At 38.4% G+C, this 19,343-nt stretch overlaps 1 protein-coding gene across 3 annotated transcripts in view; it reads left to right on the forward strand.

Annotated features, from left to right (window-relative positions):
• Positions 1-19,343, forward strand: part of ARHGAP42 (Rho GTPase activating protein 42) — a 321,321-nt gene that overhangs the window by 234,134 nt on the left and 67,844 nt on the right. For all 3 annotated transcript variants that reach the window (XM_010595411.3, XM_003415595.4, XM_064288839.1), the window contains 3 exons: positions 1,453-1,563; positions 16,263-16,367; positions 18,534-18,663. In XM_010595411.3, the coding sequence (XP_010593713.1) occupies positions 1,453-1,563; positions 16,263-16,367; positions 18,534-18,663 (346 nt within the window). The remainder of the gene's footprint in view (positions 1-1,452; positions 1,564-16,262; positions 16,368-18,533; positions 18,664-19,343) is intronic.

Below are 19,343 nucleotides of genomic sequence, written 5' to 3' on the forward strand. Positions count from 1 at the left end.
CACAGAAACCAGCAGATACTGCATATTGGGCTTCATAGGGAAGTTAGAGAGCCAGCTGTGAAACTAACAGTATACCACTGCCTATACCTCATTTAACGACTTATCATCCATTCTTATAAATATTGTGTTCCCCCAAGCGATGGTAAGAAGGCAATATATAGGATTTATGTGGAGTACCGATTTTCTTTTCCTAAATATCTTTGGAGACTGAAAAGTTTGGCTTCCCAATTTCCTGCCTGGTTTATATGTTCTTCATCTATATTAGTCTAAAAACTTGAAACTCTCAACCTTAAACACCTCTAGTGAGCTGATTATAATAAATGGGTTAGTTTTAATTATGTAAATAAATATACTGCTATTTTTAAAGGTGCGCCAAATAAAGTTATGATGCTGTGAGGTCCAAGCTGGCAAACCTAATCTGATCTTTTTTTAGCTTTTGTTTGTGAAATTACCGTTGTAGAATGTCTCCAAAGCAATTTCTTATTCCCAGATTGTTGTTGGCAGATGCTTAGTCCTCTGGAGAGCCCATTCTTTTTGTCTGCTTTTAGTAATCTCAGCTGGCAGTGAGGAGTGTGAGGCTGGGCAAGGACAGTAAATCCTGGCTCTGTAGTGAGCCACAGCCGGTTAGGAGGGGGCATCTGAAGATAGTAGTAGGCATCGAAGAAGGAAGAGCAGCAAAGTAAAAAAGAAAATGAAATGATCTCAGGAACATTCACCCACATCAGAAGAACCTCATTAGAATCAGGAAGAATAAAATGCATGGCATTGATGGAGCATGACTCATCAGGTTAGAACCATTGAATTTATTGTTGGCTCTGCAAACAGTATTATCTTTCTGAGAGTTTACCTAATGGTATGGCTCTCCTGCTTCATATTCTCCATCAGTTAAAATCCAGATTTGTTATGCAGTGTCCAGGATCTTTTATAACATGATGTCAACCTGACTTCTCATTCCTCACTTCACGGCTAAACTCTTTTTTGCCTCTCTTACCTTTTCGTGGACATGGGTCCTGCCTCTTTTTATCTTTGTTGTCTACTGCCAGTTGTTCATCTTAAGATTCAATTCAAACACCGCCATTTTCTCCCAGAATTTAGTCTCTTATTCTATAGTCACGTAGATTTTCATATACGTTTAAATACCTTTTTTATAAGTTTTTTTTTTTTTTTTTAAATATAACAAACGTGTGTGCTTATTCTGTTTTTTTCCCTCCCACTGTATACACTGTAAACTCTTCTGGGCAAGGACTCGGATTTCCCAATCTCTGTGTTCCTGGGGCGTAAAAAAGAGTCTGAATTATAATAAAAAGGACTAAATTGAAACGAGTTAACTTTTAATAAAGATTTCAGAATAGAAGAGGTTTTGAGTCCCTCCTTACACAGGAAACAAAGCATCCACAATCGCTCCCTGTGTGGTGATTTGCCTGTTTTTTTTTTTTTTTTTTCACTCTTTAGGCAGATATACAGATTGATCGAGAACATCAAAACTTCTATGAAGCTTCACTGGAATATGTCTTCAAAATTCAAGAGGTTCAAGAAAAAAAGAAGTTTGAATTTGTTGAACCGGTAAGTTATGATTTCTTAATAATAAACTCCAAACATCGTACTTAAAAATATATATTTTTATGTTGAACATTACGATTTTTTTTTAAGTGAAAGGATGTATATTACATACACATAAATGAATACACCTCAGCAATAAAGTGAGCCATTTACCAAATCTTTAGGTAAAGAGAGAAAGCTCAAGGCTGTTTTTCTTTCTCTCTTCTACCCCCTTTCCTTGCAAATCTGGAATCTGCCTGACTTTCCTATGAAGTCATTTATTTTCCTAAGTCAATATAAAAAGTTGTAGATTCCCTGATGTAAACGGCATTATAAAAAAAAGAACAGGTGGCTGGTCTTTATAAGCTTATGTCATTTTCTTAGCATTTTTTCCCCAAGTAATACACTAGCCCTGGTGGCGCAGTAGTTAAGAACTCAGTGCCTAACCAAAAGGTCAGCAGTTCAAATCCACCAGCCATTCCTTGAAAGCCTATGGGGGTAGTTCTACTCTGTCCTGTAGGGTCACTGTGAGTATCAGAATTGACTTGACAGCAACAAGACACTAATATGTTACAGTATTGCCTGGGCAGGCATCTTCATGAGGCTTCATCTACAATGAAACAGGGAAGTTCTTGAGTCAATAATCTTCTCTTATATAAGCTCAGTTCCCATGAGTTGAGAAGACAGGGATAGTAAATTAATTAGTAATCAAATATTTGTTTTACGGCATCTTTTCTTTCTATACCAGTCTTTAAAAAATCTATTTGTAACAAGAAATAATGGAAAACAACAACAACAAAACCCATTGACTTTTAGTCAATTCCAACTCACAGCAACCCGATAGGACAGTGTAGAACTGCCCCATAGGGTTTCCAAGGAGCAGCTGGTAGATTCAAACTGCAGACCTTTTGGTTAGCAGCCATAGCTAGCCGTAGCTCTTAACCACTGTGCCACCAAGGAATAAAGTGCCCTGTTATTATTTTAGTGGAGGTGATGGTAAGAAAGGAAGATGAACTCAAAAATATATTTGACATGATTCTTTCTGGTGAGAACTCATTAGTGATGCTCTATGGATAATGGGAAACTGAGGCAGAATGGAGACCCAGTGGCTCCCAGGACCTTGCTCCTCTCCCTTCATTGGCGGCCACCTGAATTTTTCTAGTAATCTAGGCACTGCCAAGTTTATAAGACCAATCTTTCAGCTAGAGGGATTTAAGGAACTCAGGGCCTCCACTCAGGCTCAAGAGTTTAACTTTTGCCCTTTATCTGGGATAACAGAATTAACTCCAAGTCTGTTTGCCAAACAGCTAAGTCCTTAAATCCCCTAGAATGGATTCATAATCTACTATGTATGTAACAGACGTTCTGAGAATCTGATAAAGCTTTATATGACTTAGAGGTCCTTCTGAAGCTCATTTGGGGTTTGTGGACTCAGCCTCGTAACTCCTACTCTAGGCAGATGATCAATACTTATTACGCCTTTTCCCCTTGTCATTGACTAGGCCTGCCTGAGAATCCTACCATGGTTTTTATAGCCTCAATACTTACTGGCAGACTTCCTCCCTAAGGCCTGCCTTTTGGGATTTCTAATTTTTTAAATTTCTTGACACCAAACTCTCAGTACCCCCATTAATTCTGACAGTTCTCTTTCATATGTCTTCTTTACCTGTTCACATTCCCTTTCAAGTGCTGTGCTGGTCTGCTGTGCTGTTCTTGCACCTGGAATGAGCTTTTCATATCTATTACACCTTCTGTCTCCTGGAGGGGCCATTTAGGGTGGTCTGCCGCCCTTACTAAGTCTCTGACAGCCCATCCTGTCTGAGAGTACTCAGCCAGACCATTCTGTAAGATGACAGATGTAAAATTGTTTGGTCACAGTTGATAGAAGGAATGATAAGAATTTATGAATTCTGCTGGTAATATATGTGAGGGAAACGGAAGCTGCCATTCCGTTGAAATGTGTTTTCTTCCTTTCGTGTACCGTATCCCAGGCTGGTATGTTCTGACATGTCTTCTGACGTGCATGCCTTTCTGGTGACACCACAATCAAAATTAATGTTAAATTTGTCCTTCTTCCAAAATACTTTCCTGGCTGCTATATTTTCCTATTAGAGCGTCTGGCCAAACCAAATGGTACTGTCAGTTTAGTCTCATTCTCATTTCTAGTCTCAAAGTCTCATCCATGGGGTTTTATTTTATTTCCATTTCAAAATGAGGAAAATAGAAGTGGAACCAATGAAACATGGGCATATTGATGTTCAGGTTATGCATTGACAAATTAATCTGAAGGGGGAAAAAAAAAACTTGGAAAATTTCAGAAACAAAGCTCCCAGGAGCTATAAACAGAAAAATACATGAGGATACTTTAATATCTTTGCAATTTTTATTCTGCAGAAATTCAATTTCTATGTATTGTTGCATATTGTAGAAATTTAGCAGTCTATTTTAGTTTTAACCCAGATTAATTTAAAAAGTAAGCGATATAAGCATCAAAGCAAAATGCCCTAGAGATGAAGTTTATTTCGTATAAATTGTAAGAAATAAAGTAGAAAATGTAAGTGGGGATGGTAATTCCTGTTAGGAGTCCCTGGGTGGTACAAGCTATTAATGTGCTTGGCTGCTAACCAAAAGTTTGGAGATTCGAGTCCACCTATAGGAGCCTTGGAAGAAAGGCCTGGCGATTTACTAATGAACAATGAGCCATTGAAAACCCTATGGAGCACAGTTCTTCTGACACACATGGGGTCACCGTGAGTTCGAATCAACTTTATGGCAACTAGTTAATTCATGTTAAATAATAATCTTATTTTATGATGCTTTATTTTACATAATTTTACATTGTTTCAATCAATCTCAAGGTCCTACTACTTGTCATCAAACTTTCACAAAATACTCACTTGGTATTACGAAGAAATATTCTCACCTTGTCATTATTCCTAAATAAATAAATAAATAAAACCTGGATCTGATACATATATTAAGAGGGGACATTTAAATATTTTTAAATAAATAAGTTATATGTTATTGTTAAAATATACTTGAAAATCAGATCAACTTTTTAAACGCAGTTTTCCATAGGCTATACAAATGTAGTGACCATCTTTCCAGTTTATCATATTTTATGTAGACAGTGACTGTAGGTATCTGTCTGGTGATCGCTAGGCCTGTACTACCCAGTATGGCGGTAACTACCCATATGTAACCATTAAGCGCTTGAAATGAGGCTACTTTAGATTGACTCACCAGATACAGATACACGTCAGATTGCGAAGACTTAGTACAGGGAAAAAATAAAAAATAAAATATCTCAATATTTTTTTGTGTCAATTACATGTTGAATTGATAATATTTTGCATATGTTATGTTAAATAAAAAGGAACCCTTGTGGCATGATGGTTAAGAGCTTGGCTCTTCAGGAGAAAAGACCTGGCGATCTGCTTCCATAAAGGTTATAATATAGCCACTGCCGTTGAGTCAATTCCGACTTATAGCAACAGCCTAGAAAACCCTCTGGGTCAGTTGCACTGTGTCCTGTAGGGTCACTGTGCTTGGAATCGTTGACTTGATGGCGTATAACAACAACAACATGCTAAAAAATAAAAAAATATATATATTATTAAAATTTATTTTGCTTATTTTTTACTTTCTTTAATGTCGCTACCAATAAGTTTAAAACTATGTATATGGCCTGAATTTGTGGCTGACATTTTTTTTTCCTTTGGACAGTACTAACCCTGTTCTTTCAGATGTGCCAACAAGGTACACGAGTTCAAGTCTATAACAGGGGGAAGAGGTCAGAAAGGGAGATGAGTCATCTCTGACCCTTTCCATTGTAAGGCCCTTCTACTCCTGAGTTGCCTAGAGTTTATGAGAATTTGGAGGGATTAGAGTAAGAAGAAGCTTAAGGAGTGTTCTGAATAAAAATTGCTTAAATAGCAGAGACTTGAGTCCTAGGGTATCAGAAATATTTTATGGTACATGAGGTTTTGTGAGTCAGAAAACTAAAGGAATCTTTCTTTGACTTAAATCCCTTATGGTTTATTCAGCTGCACTTTGTGTGTATTTTGCTTAGGTCCTTTGAGGGTTCTTAGTTAGACCTAATGTTTTTTCAGCAACTACTACTATGTGCTGTGCATTTTCCCTGTGTTATTGCATACAAACCCTACAATGACTAGTTACAAAGTAGTTGTTATTCTTAAGGGGCCAGTGGTTGTTCAGTGGTCGAATCCTTGCCTTCCATGTGGGAGGCCTAGTTTCAGTTCCTGGCCAACACACCATATGCATAGCCACCACCCGTTCTTCAGTGGAGGCTTGCGTGATTCTATGATGCTGAACAGGTTTAGCTGAGCTTCCAGCTAAGGTGGAGTAGGAAGAAAGGCCTGGAAATCTACTTCCTGAAATAAGCCAATGAAAACCCTGTAGATCTCAGAGGTCCCATCTGCAACCAATCCTGGGGTCAGCATAGGAACAGATAGCCTTTCATTCCGTTGTGCAGGGGGATGCCGTGTGTCCATAGTAGATCAAATGGCTACTAACAACAACAACAACAGTGTTATCCTTCTAGACGAGGAGGCTAAGCCACAGAATGATCATTAGTTGAGTGAGGTTACAAACCTAATCAGCAGGACAGCGAGGAATTCCGAACCCAGATTTGAAGTTGCTTTGTAGAAGCACTTACTCCCACAACTGCTACTGGACTACAAAAATTAGTCCTTCATAATACTTACTGTGACCAATAAAATGGGTGAATCTGGGAAATGGTATTTGCTATGTAGGTACTTTAATTCTTTAAAGTTAGAAAAAAATAGAAGATTCTTCTTCACTTGGGTGAGTACTTGTTGTTTTGTTGTTGTTAGGTGCCGTCAAGTCCGATCTGACTCATAGCAACCCTATGCACAACAGAACGAAACATGCCCTGGTCCTGAGCCATCCCTACAGTCGTTGTTATGCTTGAGCTCATTATTGCAGCCACTGTGTCAATCCACCTCACTGAGGGTCTTCCTCTTTTCCACTGACCCTGTACTCTGCCAGGCATGATGTCCTTCTCCAGGGACTGATCCCTCCTGACAACATGTCCAAAGTGTATAAGACACAGTCTCACCATCCTTCTAAGGAGCATTCTGGTTGTACTTCTTTTAAGACAGATTTGTTTGTTCTTTTGGCAGTCCATGGTATATTCAATATTCTTCGCCAACACCACAATTCAAAGGCATCAACTCTTCTTCGGTCTTCCTTAATCATTGTCCAGCTTTCACATGCATATGATGCGATTGAAAATATCATGGCTTGGGTCAGGCGCACCTTAGTCTTCAGGGTGACGTCTTTGCTCTTCAACACTTTGAAGAGGTCCTTTGCAGCAGATTTACCCAATGCAACGCGTCTTTTGATTTCTTGACTGCTCCTTCCATGGGTGTTGATTGTGGATCCAAGTAAAATGAAATCCTGGACAACTTCAATCTTTTCTCCGCTTATCATGATGTTGCTCATTGGTCCACTTGTGAGGTTTTTTGTTTTCTTTATGTTGAGGTGTAATCCATACTGAAGGCTGTGGTCTTTGATCTTTATTAGTAAGTGCTTCAAGTCCTCTTCACTTTCAGCAAGCAAGGTTGTGTCATCTGCATACCGCAGGTTGTTAATGAGTCTTCCTCCAATCCTGATGCCCCGTTCTCCTTCATATAGTCCAGCTTCTCGGAGTATTTGCTCAGCATACAGATTAAATCGGTATGGTGAAAGAACACAACCCTGACACACACCTTTCCTGACTTTAAACCAATCAGCATCCCCTTGTTCTGTCCCAACAGCTACCTCTTGATCTATATAAAGGTTCCTCATGAGCACAATTAAGTGTTATGGAATTCAATGTTATCTATAATTTGTTATAATTCACAGAGTGGAATGCCTTTGCATAGTCAATAAAACGCAGGTAAACATCCTTCTGGTATTCTCTGCTTTCAGCCAGGATCCACCTGACATCAGCAATGATATCCCTGGTTCCATGTCCTGTTCTGAAATCGGCCTGAGTTTCTGGCAGTTCCCTGTCGATATACTGCTACAGCCGTTTTTGAATGATCTTCAGCAAAATTTGGCTTGTGTGGAATATTAATAACATTCTTCTATAATTTCCACATTCGGTTGGATCACCTTTCTTGGGAATAGGCATAAATATGGATCTCTTCCAGTCAGTTGGCCTGGAAGCTGTCTTCCATATTTCTTGGCATAGACGAATAAGCACCTCCAGCGCTGCATCTGTTTGTTGAAACATCTCAATTGATATTCCATCGATTCCTGGAGCCTTGTTTTTCGCCAGTGCCTTCAGAGCAGCTTGCACTTCTTCCTTCAGTACCATCGGTTCCTGATCATATGCCACCTCTTGAAATGGTTGAATATCGACTAATTCTTTTTGGTATAATGACTCTGTGTATTCCTTCCATCTTCTTTTGATGCTTCCTGCATCATTTAATGTTTTCCCCATAGAATCCTTCACTCTTGCAACTCGAGGCTTGAATTTTTTCTCTAGTTCTTTCAGCTTGAGAAACGCCGAGCGTGTTCTTCCCTTTTGGTTTTCCATCTCCAGCTCTTTGCACAAGTCATTATAATACTTTGCCGTCTCGAGACGCCCTTTGAAATCTTGTGTTCAGCTCTTTTACTTCATCAATTCTTCCTTTTGCTTTAGCTGCTCGATGTTCAAGAGCAAGTTTCAGAGTCTCCTCTGACGTCCATCTTGGTCTTTTCTTTCCTTCCTGTCTTTTCAGTGACCTCTTGCGTTCTTCATGTATGATGTCTTGGTGTCATGCCACAACTCGTCTGGTCTTCGGTCACTAGTGTTCAATGCATCAAATCTATTCTTGAGATGGTCTCTAAATTCAGGTGGGATATACTCAAGGTCATATTTTGTCTCTTGTGGACTTGCTCTGATTTTCTTCAGTTTCAGCTTGAACTTGCATATGAGCAATTGATGGTCTGTTCCACAGTCGGCCCCTGGCCTTGTTCTGGCTGATGATATTGAGCTTTTCCATCGTCTCTTTCCACAGATGTAGTCAATTTGATTTCTGTGTGTTCCATCTGGCGAGGTCCATGTGTATAGTCACCGTTTCTGTTGGTGAAAGAAGGTATTTGTAATGAAGAAGCCGTTCGTTTTACAAAATTCTATCATTTGATCTTCGGCATTGTTTCTATCACCAAGGCCATATCTTCCAACTACTCATCCTTCTTCTTTTGTTTCCAACTTTTGCATTCCAATCGCCAGTAATTATCGATGCATCTTGATTGCATGTTTGATCAATTTCAAACTGTAGCAGCTGATAAAAATCTTCTGTTTCTTCACCTTTGGCCCTAGTGGTTGGCGCGTAAATTTGAATAATAGTCGTATTAACTGGTCTTCCTTGTAGGCATATGGATATTATCCTATCACTGATAGTGTTGTACTTCAGGATAGATCTTGAAACGTTCTTTTTGACAATGAATGCGACACCATTCCTCTTCAAGTTGTCATTCCCAGCATAGTAGATTATATGATTGTCTGATTCAAAATGGCCAATACCAGTCCATTTCAGCTCACTAATGCCTAGGATATCAATGTTTATGCGTTCCTTTTCATTTTTGACGATTTCCAATTTTCCTAGATTCATACTTGTACATTCCAGGTTCCGATTATTAATAGATGTTTGCAGCTGTTTCTTCTCATTTTGAGTCGTGCCACATCAGCAGATGAAGGTCCTGAAAGCTTTACTCCATCCACTTCATTGAGGTCGACTCTACTGTGTGGAGGCAGCTCTTCCCCAGTCATCCTATGAGTGCCTTCCAACCTGGGGGCTCATCTTCCAGCACTATATCAGACAATGTTCCGCTGCCGTTCATAAGGTTTTCACTGGCTAATATAATGGGTAAATGAGGGCACCCTGGAGTAATGGCAAATTTGGCTCATCTGTAATATCTGCATGGCTTAGGCAAGTTATTCAAACTGTCTGCCTCAGTGTTCTCATCTGTAAATTGGGGATAAAAAGAACATGAAGTTCCCAGGATTGTGGTATGAATCAGCCAATTCATAGAATGCACAGAACAAATGCCTGGCGCATAGTTATCATCAGGAAGCTGTCATTTGGTGTGAGGTATCACTCTTCTACTATTATCAAGTATGTAAACAACAGTTGTGAATTTCTTTATTAGCTCCAACATTAAGGCTGGATTAGAACACATTTCAATTTTAACGTGCTTCTAAATATACACATAGAGTGAATTTTGTAAGAGGGCTTTCCTACTGTTCGTTTTATACTTAATTTTAGTCTTTTTGTATTCTGTTTAAAATTAATACGAAAAATGAAAACAAGCCATTATATGTAAACCAAAATTTGTTATTTTTATGTTCTTCCTTTGCACTGATTAATTTTAAGGTGTTTGCTGCAGAAAATTTTACATACCTTGTTAAATATGTTTTAGCTTATTATATCATGGAGTATACTATAAAATATTTCTTTATGTTCTCCAAATTAAAGCGTTTTGACTAACTTTGAGACTGAACAAATAGCTGCTTACTAAGTTAAAAAAAAAAAAAAAAGTCCAACAGGTTGTGTATGGACTTGAAAGTCTTGAAAGTTGAAACCTTTTTGTTTTCTTCGTCTTTTTTCAATATGATTGGTGCTCTTAAATTTAGGAAGTTTAATTTAGAATAAATGAAAGTGAAGAAATAAGATTTGTAAATTTTTTGTTTTTGAAACTCTGTAGGTCTAAAGGTGAACTTTCTATCCTGCATAAAACATACATGCAGTTGTTCTATAAAAACCTCTCCTCAGGTCATACGTCTTAAAAATAAAGTCTGAAGTGGGTCTCAAATTTAGTTCTAGATACAGGTATTGAAAATCTGAAACTTGTAATAGCAAGTTAAATAGTGAATAGAATTTTGTAGAAGAAAAATATGTTCAATTTGTTGAGCTGACTAGTCTTCTTGAACTTGATTTTAGAAATCAATCAGGTGAACTTATGGTCCATGCTGTAGTTTCTGGTGGACTTTATCGCCCTGTTGGCTACCTCACCTTCTTTGTTCCCTTGGAGACGTGAAGAAAGCCTGACTGTTCTCCCGTGCCTTTGTTCTTTTCGTGTAGAAGTTTACCTCAGGCCACTTCTTCTGAATCATGTGAAGAAAGCCTGACTGTTCTCCCGTGCCTTTGTTCTTTCCATGTAGAAGTTTACCTCAGGCCGCTTCTTCTGAATCATGTGAAGAAAGCCTGACTGTTCTCCCGTGCCTTTGTTCTTTCCATGTAGAAGTTTACCTCAGGCCACTTCATCTGAATCCAGAACCACACTTGGAGCATGATTGGCAGTGTTGCTCTGGGCAGATGGGACATCCCTGTCAGGGAGAGAATTTTAAGAGGCTAAAGATAACAGTGGATTATAGGAACTGACCATTATCACTTCAGAAAAGAGGGCAAACACATAAGAATGAATCACATCACCATAAGGAAGCTTGCAGCTTACACAAACAAATCAACAACAACAACATCAAAAAAACCCATTGCTGTGGATTCTGACTCCTAGTGACCCTACAGGGCAGAGTGGAACTGCCCCACAGGGCTTCCAAGGAGCGGCCGGTGGATTCCAACTGTCTACCTTTTAGTTAGCAGCCAGAGGCCTAGTTCTGTTGAAATCTTTATGGAAGCAGACTGCCACATCTTTGTCCTGTGGAGCGGCTAGTGGGTTTGAACCACTGACCTTTTGGTTAGCAGGCAAGCGCTTAATGCACTGCACCACCAGGGCACCTTAGATTGAGCAAAAAAAAAAAAACCAAGCAGTCACCTAAACTCACTGCCGCTAATGCTGTGAAGCTCTTTTCCTTTCACCCCTATGCTACCCTGAATCTCCTTCCTCGTTCTGCTTTCTTTTCTCTGACATTCGCATTACACTAGTGATCCTGAGGCTTTAAAGCTTGAGACAGTTCATGGTGTATCTTTACATTTCACATCTCTACTTCATTTAATTAATTTCCTGGTAGTTAAAGGGATGGGAAATTATGAATATGTTTCCTTTCCTGACTTGCAAGGAAAAAATTCATATGTTCTTCTAGAAAGCTGTAAGTGAAGTATTAATTTTTATGTTTGGTCCAGGTTATTGGAGTGATAAATAGTAAATTGATTCTTGAATACCTGGGAATAATAAAGAACTATATGAGTGTTTCCTAATGATAAAAGTTGCTTTCTCAATACTAAAATTTAATCTAATAGTTTGTAGTAAAGTTGTTATTATTGTTTTTATTATTATTTTAAAGGTCAGGTTGACTTTAATATAGGCTGCAGGTAATCTTGCCCAAACTACCCCACACTTTATGGAGGATTGGACAAAGAAAATGACGTGGGAAATACAGTCTTTGAAGTTTTTCACATTGTCCTATTAAGTTCTTTTGGTACCAACCAGTACACTTGTCATTGGGTTGATTCCAAATCATGATGACCCCACGTGTATCAGAGTAGAACTGTACTCCATAGGATTTTCAATGGCTAATTTTTTGGAAGTAGATCAGGCTTTTCTTCCAAGGTGCCTCTGACTGGACTTGACTCTCCAACCTTTCAGTAAACAGCCAAATGTGTTATTTATACTGTCCAAGGACTTCTCCCTTAGTATCCAAAAAACCCATTGCTGTGGAGTCAATTCTAACTCATAGCAACCCTACAGAACAGAGTAGAGCTGCCCCATAAGGTTTCCAAGGGGCGCCTGGTGGATTTGAACTACTGACCTTTTGGTTAGCAGCCAAACTCTTAACCACTACGCCATCAGGGTTTTGTTGAGTGTAAAGTGGACTTGTGTGTGTGTGTGTGTGTATGTATGTATTCATATATCAAATCCAAAAAAAGTTTAACTTTGCTGCATCTACAGGCAGTTATACTTGCTGTCTTTATTAAACTTTCCCAAAAGCTACTTTCAAAGATGTGAAACAAACGAAAAAGGTGGGTGGTTCTTCCAAAGAATTATACATTCCTTAGGGTGTGTTCAGCATGTGTTACAAAGGTTAAAACAAATTTGCCTGCTCCTCAACAAATCTGAATTTTTTTTCTTTTTATTTAAATTATACTTTAGATGAAGGTTTACAGAACAAATTAGTTTCTCATCAAACAGTTAGTGTAAACATTGTTCTATGACATTGGTTAACAACCCCAAGACATGTCAACACTCTCCCTTTTCAACCCGGGGTTCCCTATTACCAGCTTTCCTGTTCCCTCCTGCCTTCCAGTCCCTGCCCCAGGGCTGGTATGCATCTTTAGTCTTGTTTTGTTCCATGGGCCTGCTCAGTCTCTGGCTGACGGGTGAACTTCAGGAGTGACTCCATTACTGAACTGAAAGTGTGTCCAGGGGCCATACTCTTAGGGTTTTTCCAGTCTCTGTCAGGCCAGCAAGTCTGGTCTTTTCTATTTGAGTTAGAATTTTGTTCTACATTTTTCTCTAGCTCTGTCTGGGACCCTCTATTGTGATCCCTGTCAGAGTAGCCGGGTGATAGCCGGGTACCATCTTGTGTACTGGACTCAGTCTGGTGGAGGCCTTGGTAGATGTGGTCCATTAATGAATCTGAATTTTGCTGGAAGATGCCGATGAATTTATTTTCATCTTGATTGAAGTTGCTGTGTATAAAATGCTGAGGATGTAGACTAATCTAAATAAAATGAAGGTTTCACAATCTTAATTTCTTAAAACATGATAAGAATTTTAAAGCAGAGCTGGATGGAGAATGTTGGTTTACCAAAGTGCAGGTTGAAATATCTCTGTGATTGTTTTAATTCGGGAACCCACACCCCCACTTAGTGAATCTGTGTATGTATGATGAGGAAGCTCTTCTTGTGGTAAGGGCGTGAGAAGTCCTGCCAGAAAGTTACTCAGGAGGTGGGAATGCAGAGCAGAGTGCCCATCTTCCCCAGTTGTCTCATCTTTTGAAATATTATTTAGCTTTAGGGCTGGAGCGTCAAGTCATGATAGGTAATTCAACTATATCGTCAAATCTCTGTGGCCTAAGGATTGCGAATGATCGTTAGTTAGAATTTTTAGCATTGTTCTATGTGTGGTTATGAATGGCTTACTTCCTGCTTCTTAAACATTAGTGTGCTTGGCCTATTTGCCATGTTCTGAACATACAGAATAATGGAAAAGTTAGATTGCGGGGAATTGGGAGTCCTTTATCAAAGGTATTCGCAAAATGTCTTCTTTGCAAGTTGAAATTTAATCCTTTCTACTTATGAGGATACTAGAATAGCATCTGCCTTATATGATGTCCATTTCATAATAACGCAGTTTAACTGTAGTCTGATTGTAGTAGGGGGTCCCTAGCTAGCGAAAGTGGTTAATGTGCTCGGCAGATAACTGAAAGGTCAGAAGTTTGAGTCCACCCAGAGATGCCTAAGAAGATAGGCCTTGCTATCTACATACTTCTGAAAAATCAGCCATTGAAAACTCTGTGGAGCACACTTCTACTCTGGCATGCATGGGGTCACCATGAGTTAGAATCAACTCAACAGCAACTAATCTTTTTAATTGTAGACAGTAAAATATGAACCAATACTCCCTTTAACAATGTAATCAACTATTATGAGAATAGATAGAAGATTTGTTAACAGCCGGTGGTATGTAGATGACACGCAACCAAGCTGGACAGTAAATAAGGAAGACCAAAGAAGAACTGATGCCTTTGAATTTTATGGTGTTGGTGAAAAATATTGAATATACCTTGGACTGCCAAAAGAATGAACAAATCTGTCTTGGAAGAAGAATAGCCAGAATGCTCCTTAGAAGTTAGGATGGTGAGATTTCATCTTCCTTACTTTGGACATGTTATCAGGAGGGACCTGTCCCTGGAGAAGGCCATCATGCTTGGTAAAGTAGAGACTCAGCAAAAAAAAAAAAAGAAGGCCCTCAATCAGATGGATTGACACAGTGGCTACAACAATGGGCATAAACATAGCAATGATTGTAAGGATGGCACAGGACCAGGCAGTGTTTTGTTCTGTGGTGTGTAGGGTCTCTTTGAGTCGGAACTGACTCAACAGCACCTGACAACAGCAATATTATTTATATACTTCAAAAGTATTTTCTTATGTTATCTCTGAAAAGCTCTAAATCTACCTATCTAAACCTTAGTGCAAGGTATATTTTTAAACTAATTTGTTTAGGCCACAATATGTACACTCAAGCTGACTATATATTTTATTGGATAATTAGACAAATTTTATTGTAGCATCATTTTAGTAATGATGCTGTAGTAATGAATTTCTTGTTTTGATAGTAATTATTAATTGATGTACAATCAACAATGTACAGTAATTCTAAAATCCCCAAACAATAAATTTTGGTCCTTTTTCGGGAACTGTTGAACAACAGAAAAAAAGTCCTTATCTTAGAAGAACTTAACAAGAACAAAACAGTTTGAAAGTATATGCTTTTTGAAATGAACATAACTTTCAAAAGTTGACTTTTTAATGAGAGAAAAGCCACTGCTTTCAGATGGAACCAGTTATTTATCTGTTGGAAATCATAACAAACATACCAGTTGATGTTTAGCAGAATTCCTCCTGCTTTCCCAGACTCAGGAAGTAGCAGGATGTTATTTACTTATGAAAATGGTTTTAAACTGTGTTTCTTTCTTAATTTAAGGTAATGGGTTACAGACATTATGCTATTTGAATTAGAAAACTATTAGCCACTTCTCAAAAATATTTCCTAACTTTATTACAGAAAGAAGTTGTGGGAGAGTTCAAATGAGTGGACAAGTCTATGGAAAACAAAATCCCAGTGTATTGAACGAAAACATTTAAATCACTTCTTTATCAGATATAACTTATTTTATATAAACACCTTGTCCTGGGATTCTGTGGAGCACCAGTCTTATTGTATGAATATAACCCTAATTAATAAGCACACATGAATTTGAGATTGGAAGGCTAGAATCATAGAATGCTAGGTTGTCTAAAGAAGATCTTATTCCAATTCACATATGAACCAAACCTCCTATGCCATCAAGTCGATTCCAACTCATAGTGACCCTATAGGATGGAGCAGAACTGCCCCTTAAGAGTTTCCAAGGACCGCCTGATAGATTCAGATTGCCAACCTTTTTGGTTAGCAGTGGTACCTCTTAACTGCTGTGCCATTAGGGTTTCCCCACATAGGAAAGGTCTGTGTTATTTAGCTCTGTCTTTTGCTAACACTTTTTCCTCTCTTTTGAGTTCTCCCTGTTCCTTGCCAAAATGTTGTCTATTCAAAACCCAAATCAGTACTGCCACCTTGTGTTGCTTTTCTTAACTTCATCCTGCCAAATTCTTATTCTTTCCCGTGGGTTCCGTTAGTACTTATCTCTGATTTCCTGATTTATCTTCCTTACAGCTTCACGTGTCCTATCTCACTGTTTCCATTAGACACTCTTAGAGGGTAGGACCTATGTTGATTTGGTCTTTTTCCCCCTTAGTTGTCTCTGCGGGATATTTTTTAAGTGCATTTGAATAGTACTTCACATGACAACTGCGTGATCAGACTCAAAAATTAAATCACTGTCTCTCAAAAAGAAAGTAAAAAAATAGCTTTTGTGGTTTGTGTTTCATATTCATAATTCTAGTGCCTGCTTTGCCAAACAAAGAGATGGAAATTTTACTCGTTTGAGGAATTAGAATGTTATTTCCCCACATTTTTACATGTGATTGTCATCTTTCTTTAAGCCAAGTTTTCATTTTTTTTTTCTTTTTTCTTTATTTTTGCAGCTTTTGTCATTCCTTCAAGGCTTATTCACTTTTTATCACGAGGGATATGAACTCGCACAGGAATTTGCCCCGTATAAGCAGCAGCTGCAGTTCAACTTGCAGAACGTAAGACGACCCCTTTTCTCACTGCCTCTCCTTAGCAAATCTAATGACAAGGGTAACAAAGTTATAACCAGGTCAAACCTTGGAATCTTTCAAAAGTTTGTCTGGAATCTCATTAATTTTAACTTATTTAGCAAAATCACTTAGAATTTATCTAAACAAATAAATAAATCCAAACTGCTGGTTGAAAGTACACCAGGAAGGAAGAAGCTTTATGCTAGAAAAATGTATACTAGCAAATTTTATTAAATATTACTGAGATGTAGATACCTGGAAGTTTGGAAACTAACAACGGCAGTAACATTAATTTCCTGGGTGACCCTGGGCAAGTCTTATTTTCTGAGAGAATGGCATGTCTGTCTGTACTTCTGAAGGGAAGATGCTGTACATTAAAGTCCTACTTGTTTCTCAAACTCTCTCCATACCTCCAAAAATTTGAAGATGGTTTGAAGCAGATGTTATATAACTGCATTAAAGCATAAGTGACAATTACTTACAGCCCATGTAGTTTTCTCAGGGTTTATGTCATGTCGTCTAATTAACCCTTTTTTCTGTGATAATATAGTTGTAAAAAGCCTGGTTTTCAAATGCTGTTTACCACTTACATTTATAACAAAGCAAAACAAAACAAGACAAACTTTAACCAACCCATGTCTGCATTATCGAACTTGACGAATAAGAAAGTCATAATTGATGAGGTTTGTCTATAAATGAAAAGTTTTTCCTGAAACCCTAACTGCCAGAGTAATTTCCAATAAAAAACTTATGTTTCCTTTTATCTGATTCTTGCCATTGTGGAGATAGCTAATAAATAGTAAACTCGAGAATTGAAGTGTCCCATGAGAAATATGTAGTTGGATTTAATCTGCTTTAGTTTCGAATTTTAGCTTTTTGTTTAGCCTAGGTTTTCTGGCAGAATCGATTTCGAGTGTAATTCATTCAGTTGTTTTTCAGTATGCAATGCAGTTAGACCTTTTCAGTAGATATAAAAACGGAAAATTATAAAAAGCCAAAGGATTTTTATGATTTATTTTCATATTAAATGCAATTAGGTTAAGATTCTTTAGATTTGGGTGACGGGAATAGGGTAAAGAATTGGAGGAAATTCTGACACGTATATTTAAAAGGAGCAAGTAGCGCAAGTGACGGCTAGGAACATTTTTCCAACTGACTCGAGATTCAGATCTTTGACTTGCTGTAGGGTATAGCAAGACTTAATTACGTGGAGATGATTTCTGTGTTATCAGACTCACGTTGTTGAGGTAAAGTTGCCCGAATGCAAAAGAGGTTTTTCATAGAGAAAAGCCTGATGCTGTCTGTGGCTTAACTAAATGTGCTGTAAAGTGAGTAAACATATTTCCTGAAACAGAAGAGGTTAGACGTTGGAAACTTATTCATTTTTATGAGTTGGTTTGTATACTGACCTGTTAATAAGTATGTTAGGATTTCTGAAAACCAAGTTAGGTGATGCTTCTTCAGAAAAGTATTTGGACAGATGTGGGGAACTTGTTTTTCTTGTTGAGTACCTCTGATTTGTTATCCATTGCTGTCGAGTCGATTCAGACTCATAGCGACCCTATAGGACAGAATAAAACTGCCCCATATGGTTTCCAAGGAGCACCTGGTGGATTTGAACTGCCAGCCTTTTGGTTAGCAGCCACAGCACTTAACCACTATGTCAGCGGGGTTTCCCTGATTTGTTAAGTGCCACGTATTTCAAAAGTATGTGAACAAATTTGTGCCCCCCCGCCCCCAAAAAAGAAGAAATGGAAATCCATATGTATCTGTTTTTTTTAACATAGCCTGGGGGCGGGTGGGACACCAAACTCCAGGCAAATTCTTAGAGAATACAAATACTATTTAATAGCTATTATAATATTTTAAAATATTATAGTCTGTCTCTTAAGTAATGATGTTACAGTAGGAAATAGAAAACAAGTCCCACACACATGTGCACACACACTCTTTCTCTCACACACTCGGGCTTCCAAGAGAAACATGCAGGTGATTCAGAGAGGCTGTCACTAAAACAATTCAAAATCAGACCATAGGACTCAACATTTCTGTCCCTTGGATTTGGTAATAGCGCCTAAAGAGTCAACTTTAGGTTGGATGTTCCTTAAACCTATATAAAATAATAAATAAAACTGTTGTTTCTCTTTACTGAAGACAAGGAATAATTTTGAAAGCACTCGTCAAGAGGTAGAGCGGTTGATGCAAAGAATGAAATCTGCCAACCAAGACTACAGGCCACCTAGTCAGTGGACGATGGAAGGCTATCTTTATGTCCAAGAAAAACGTGAGTCAACAAGACATAACATTATGTCCCTTATGATTTAACATTGTTTCCATGAGATGTGATCTGGTTAGCATTATTTCCTTCAAATGTTGTTGTTGTAGTTTGGTGCCATCGAGTTGGTTCCGACTCACAGCAACCCTATGCACAACAGAACGACACACTGCCCGGTCCTGAGCCATCCTTAAAATCGTTGTTATGCTTGAGCTCATTGTTGCAGCCACTGTGTCAGTCCACCTCATTGAGGGTCTTCCTCTTTTCCGCTGACCCTGTACTCTGCCAAGCATGATGTCCTTCTCCAGGGACTGATCCCTCTTGACAACACGTCCAAAGTATGTCAGACGCAGTCTTGCCATCCTTGCCTCTAAGGAGCATTCTGGTTGTACTTCTTCTAAGACAGATTTGTTTGTTCTTTTGGCAGTCCATGGTATATTCAATAATCTTTGCCAACACAATTCAGAGGCATCAATGCTTCTTTGGTCTTCCTTATTCATTGTCAAGCTTTCACATGCATATGATGCAATTGAAAATACCATGGCTTGGGTCAGGCACACCTTAGTCTTCAGGGTGACATTTTTGCTCTTCAGCACTTTGAAGAGGTCCTTTGCAGCAGATTTACCCAATGCAACACATATTTTGATTTCTTGACTGCTGCTTCCATGGCTGTTAATTGTGGATCCAAG

This window comes from Loxodonta africana, chromosome 7 (assembly GCF_030014295.1).
Source record: "Loxodonta africana isolate mLoxAfr1 chromosome 7, mLoxAfr1.hap2, whole genome shotgun sequence".
In the NCBI taxonomy this organism is placed as follows: Eukaryota; Metazoa; Chordata; class Mammalia; order Proboscidea; family Elephantidae; genus Loxodonta; species Loxodonta africana.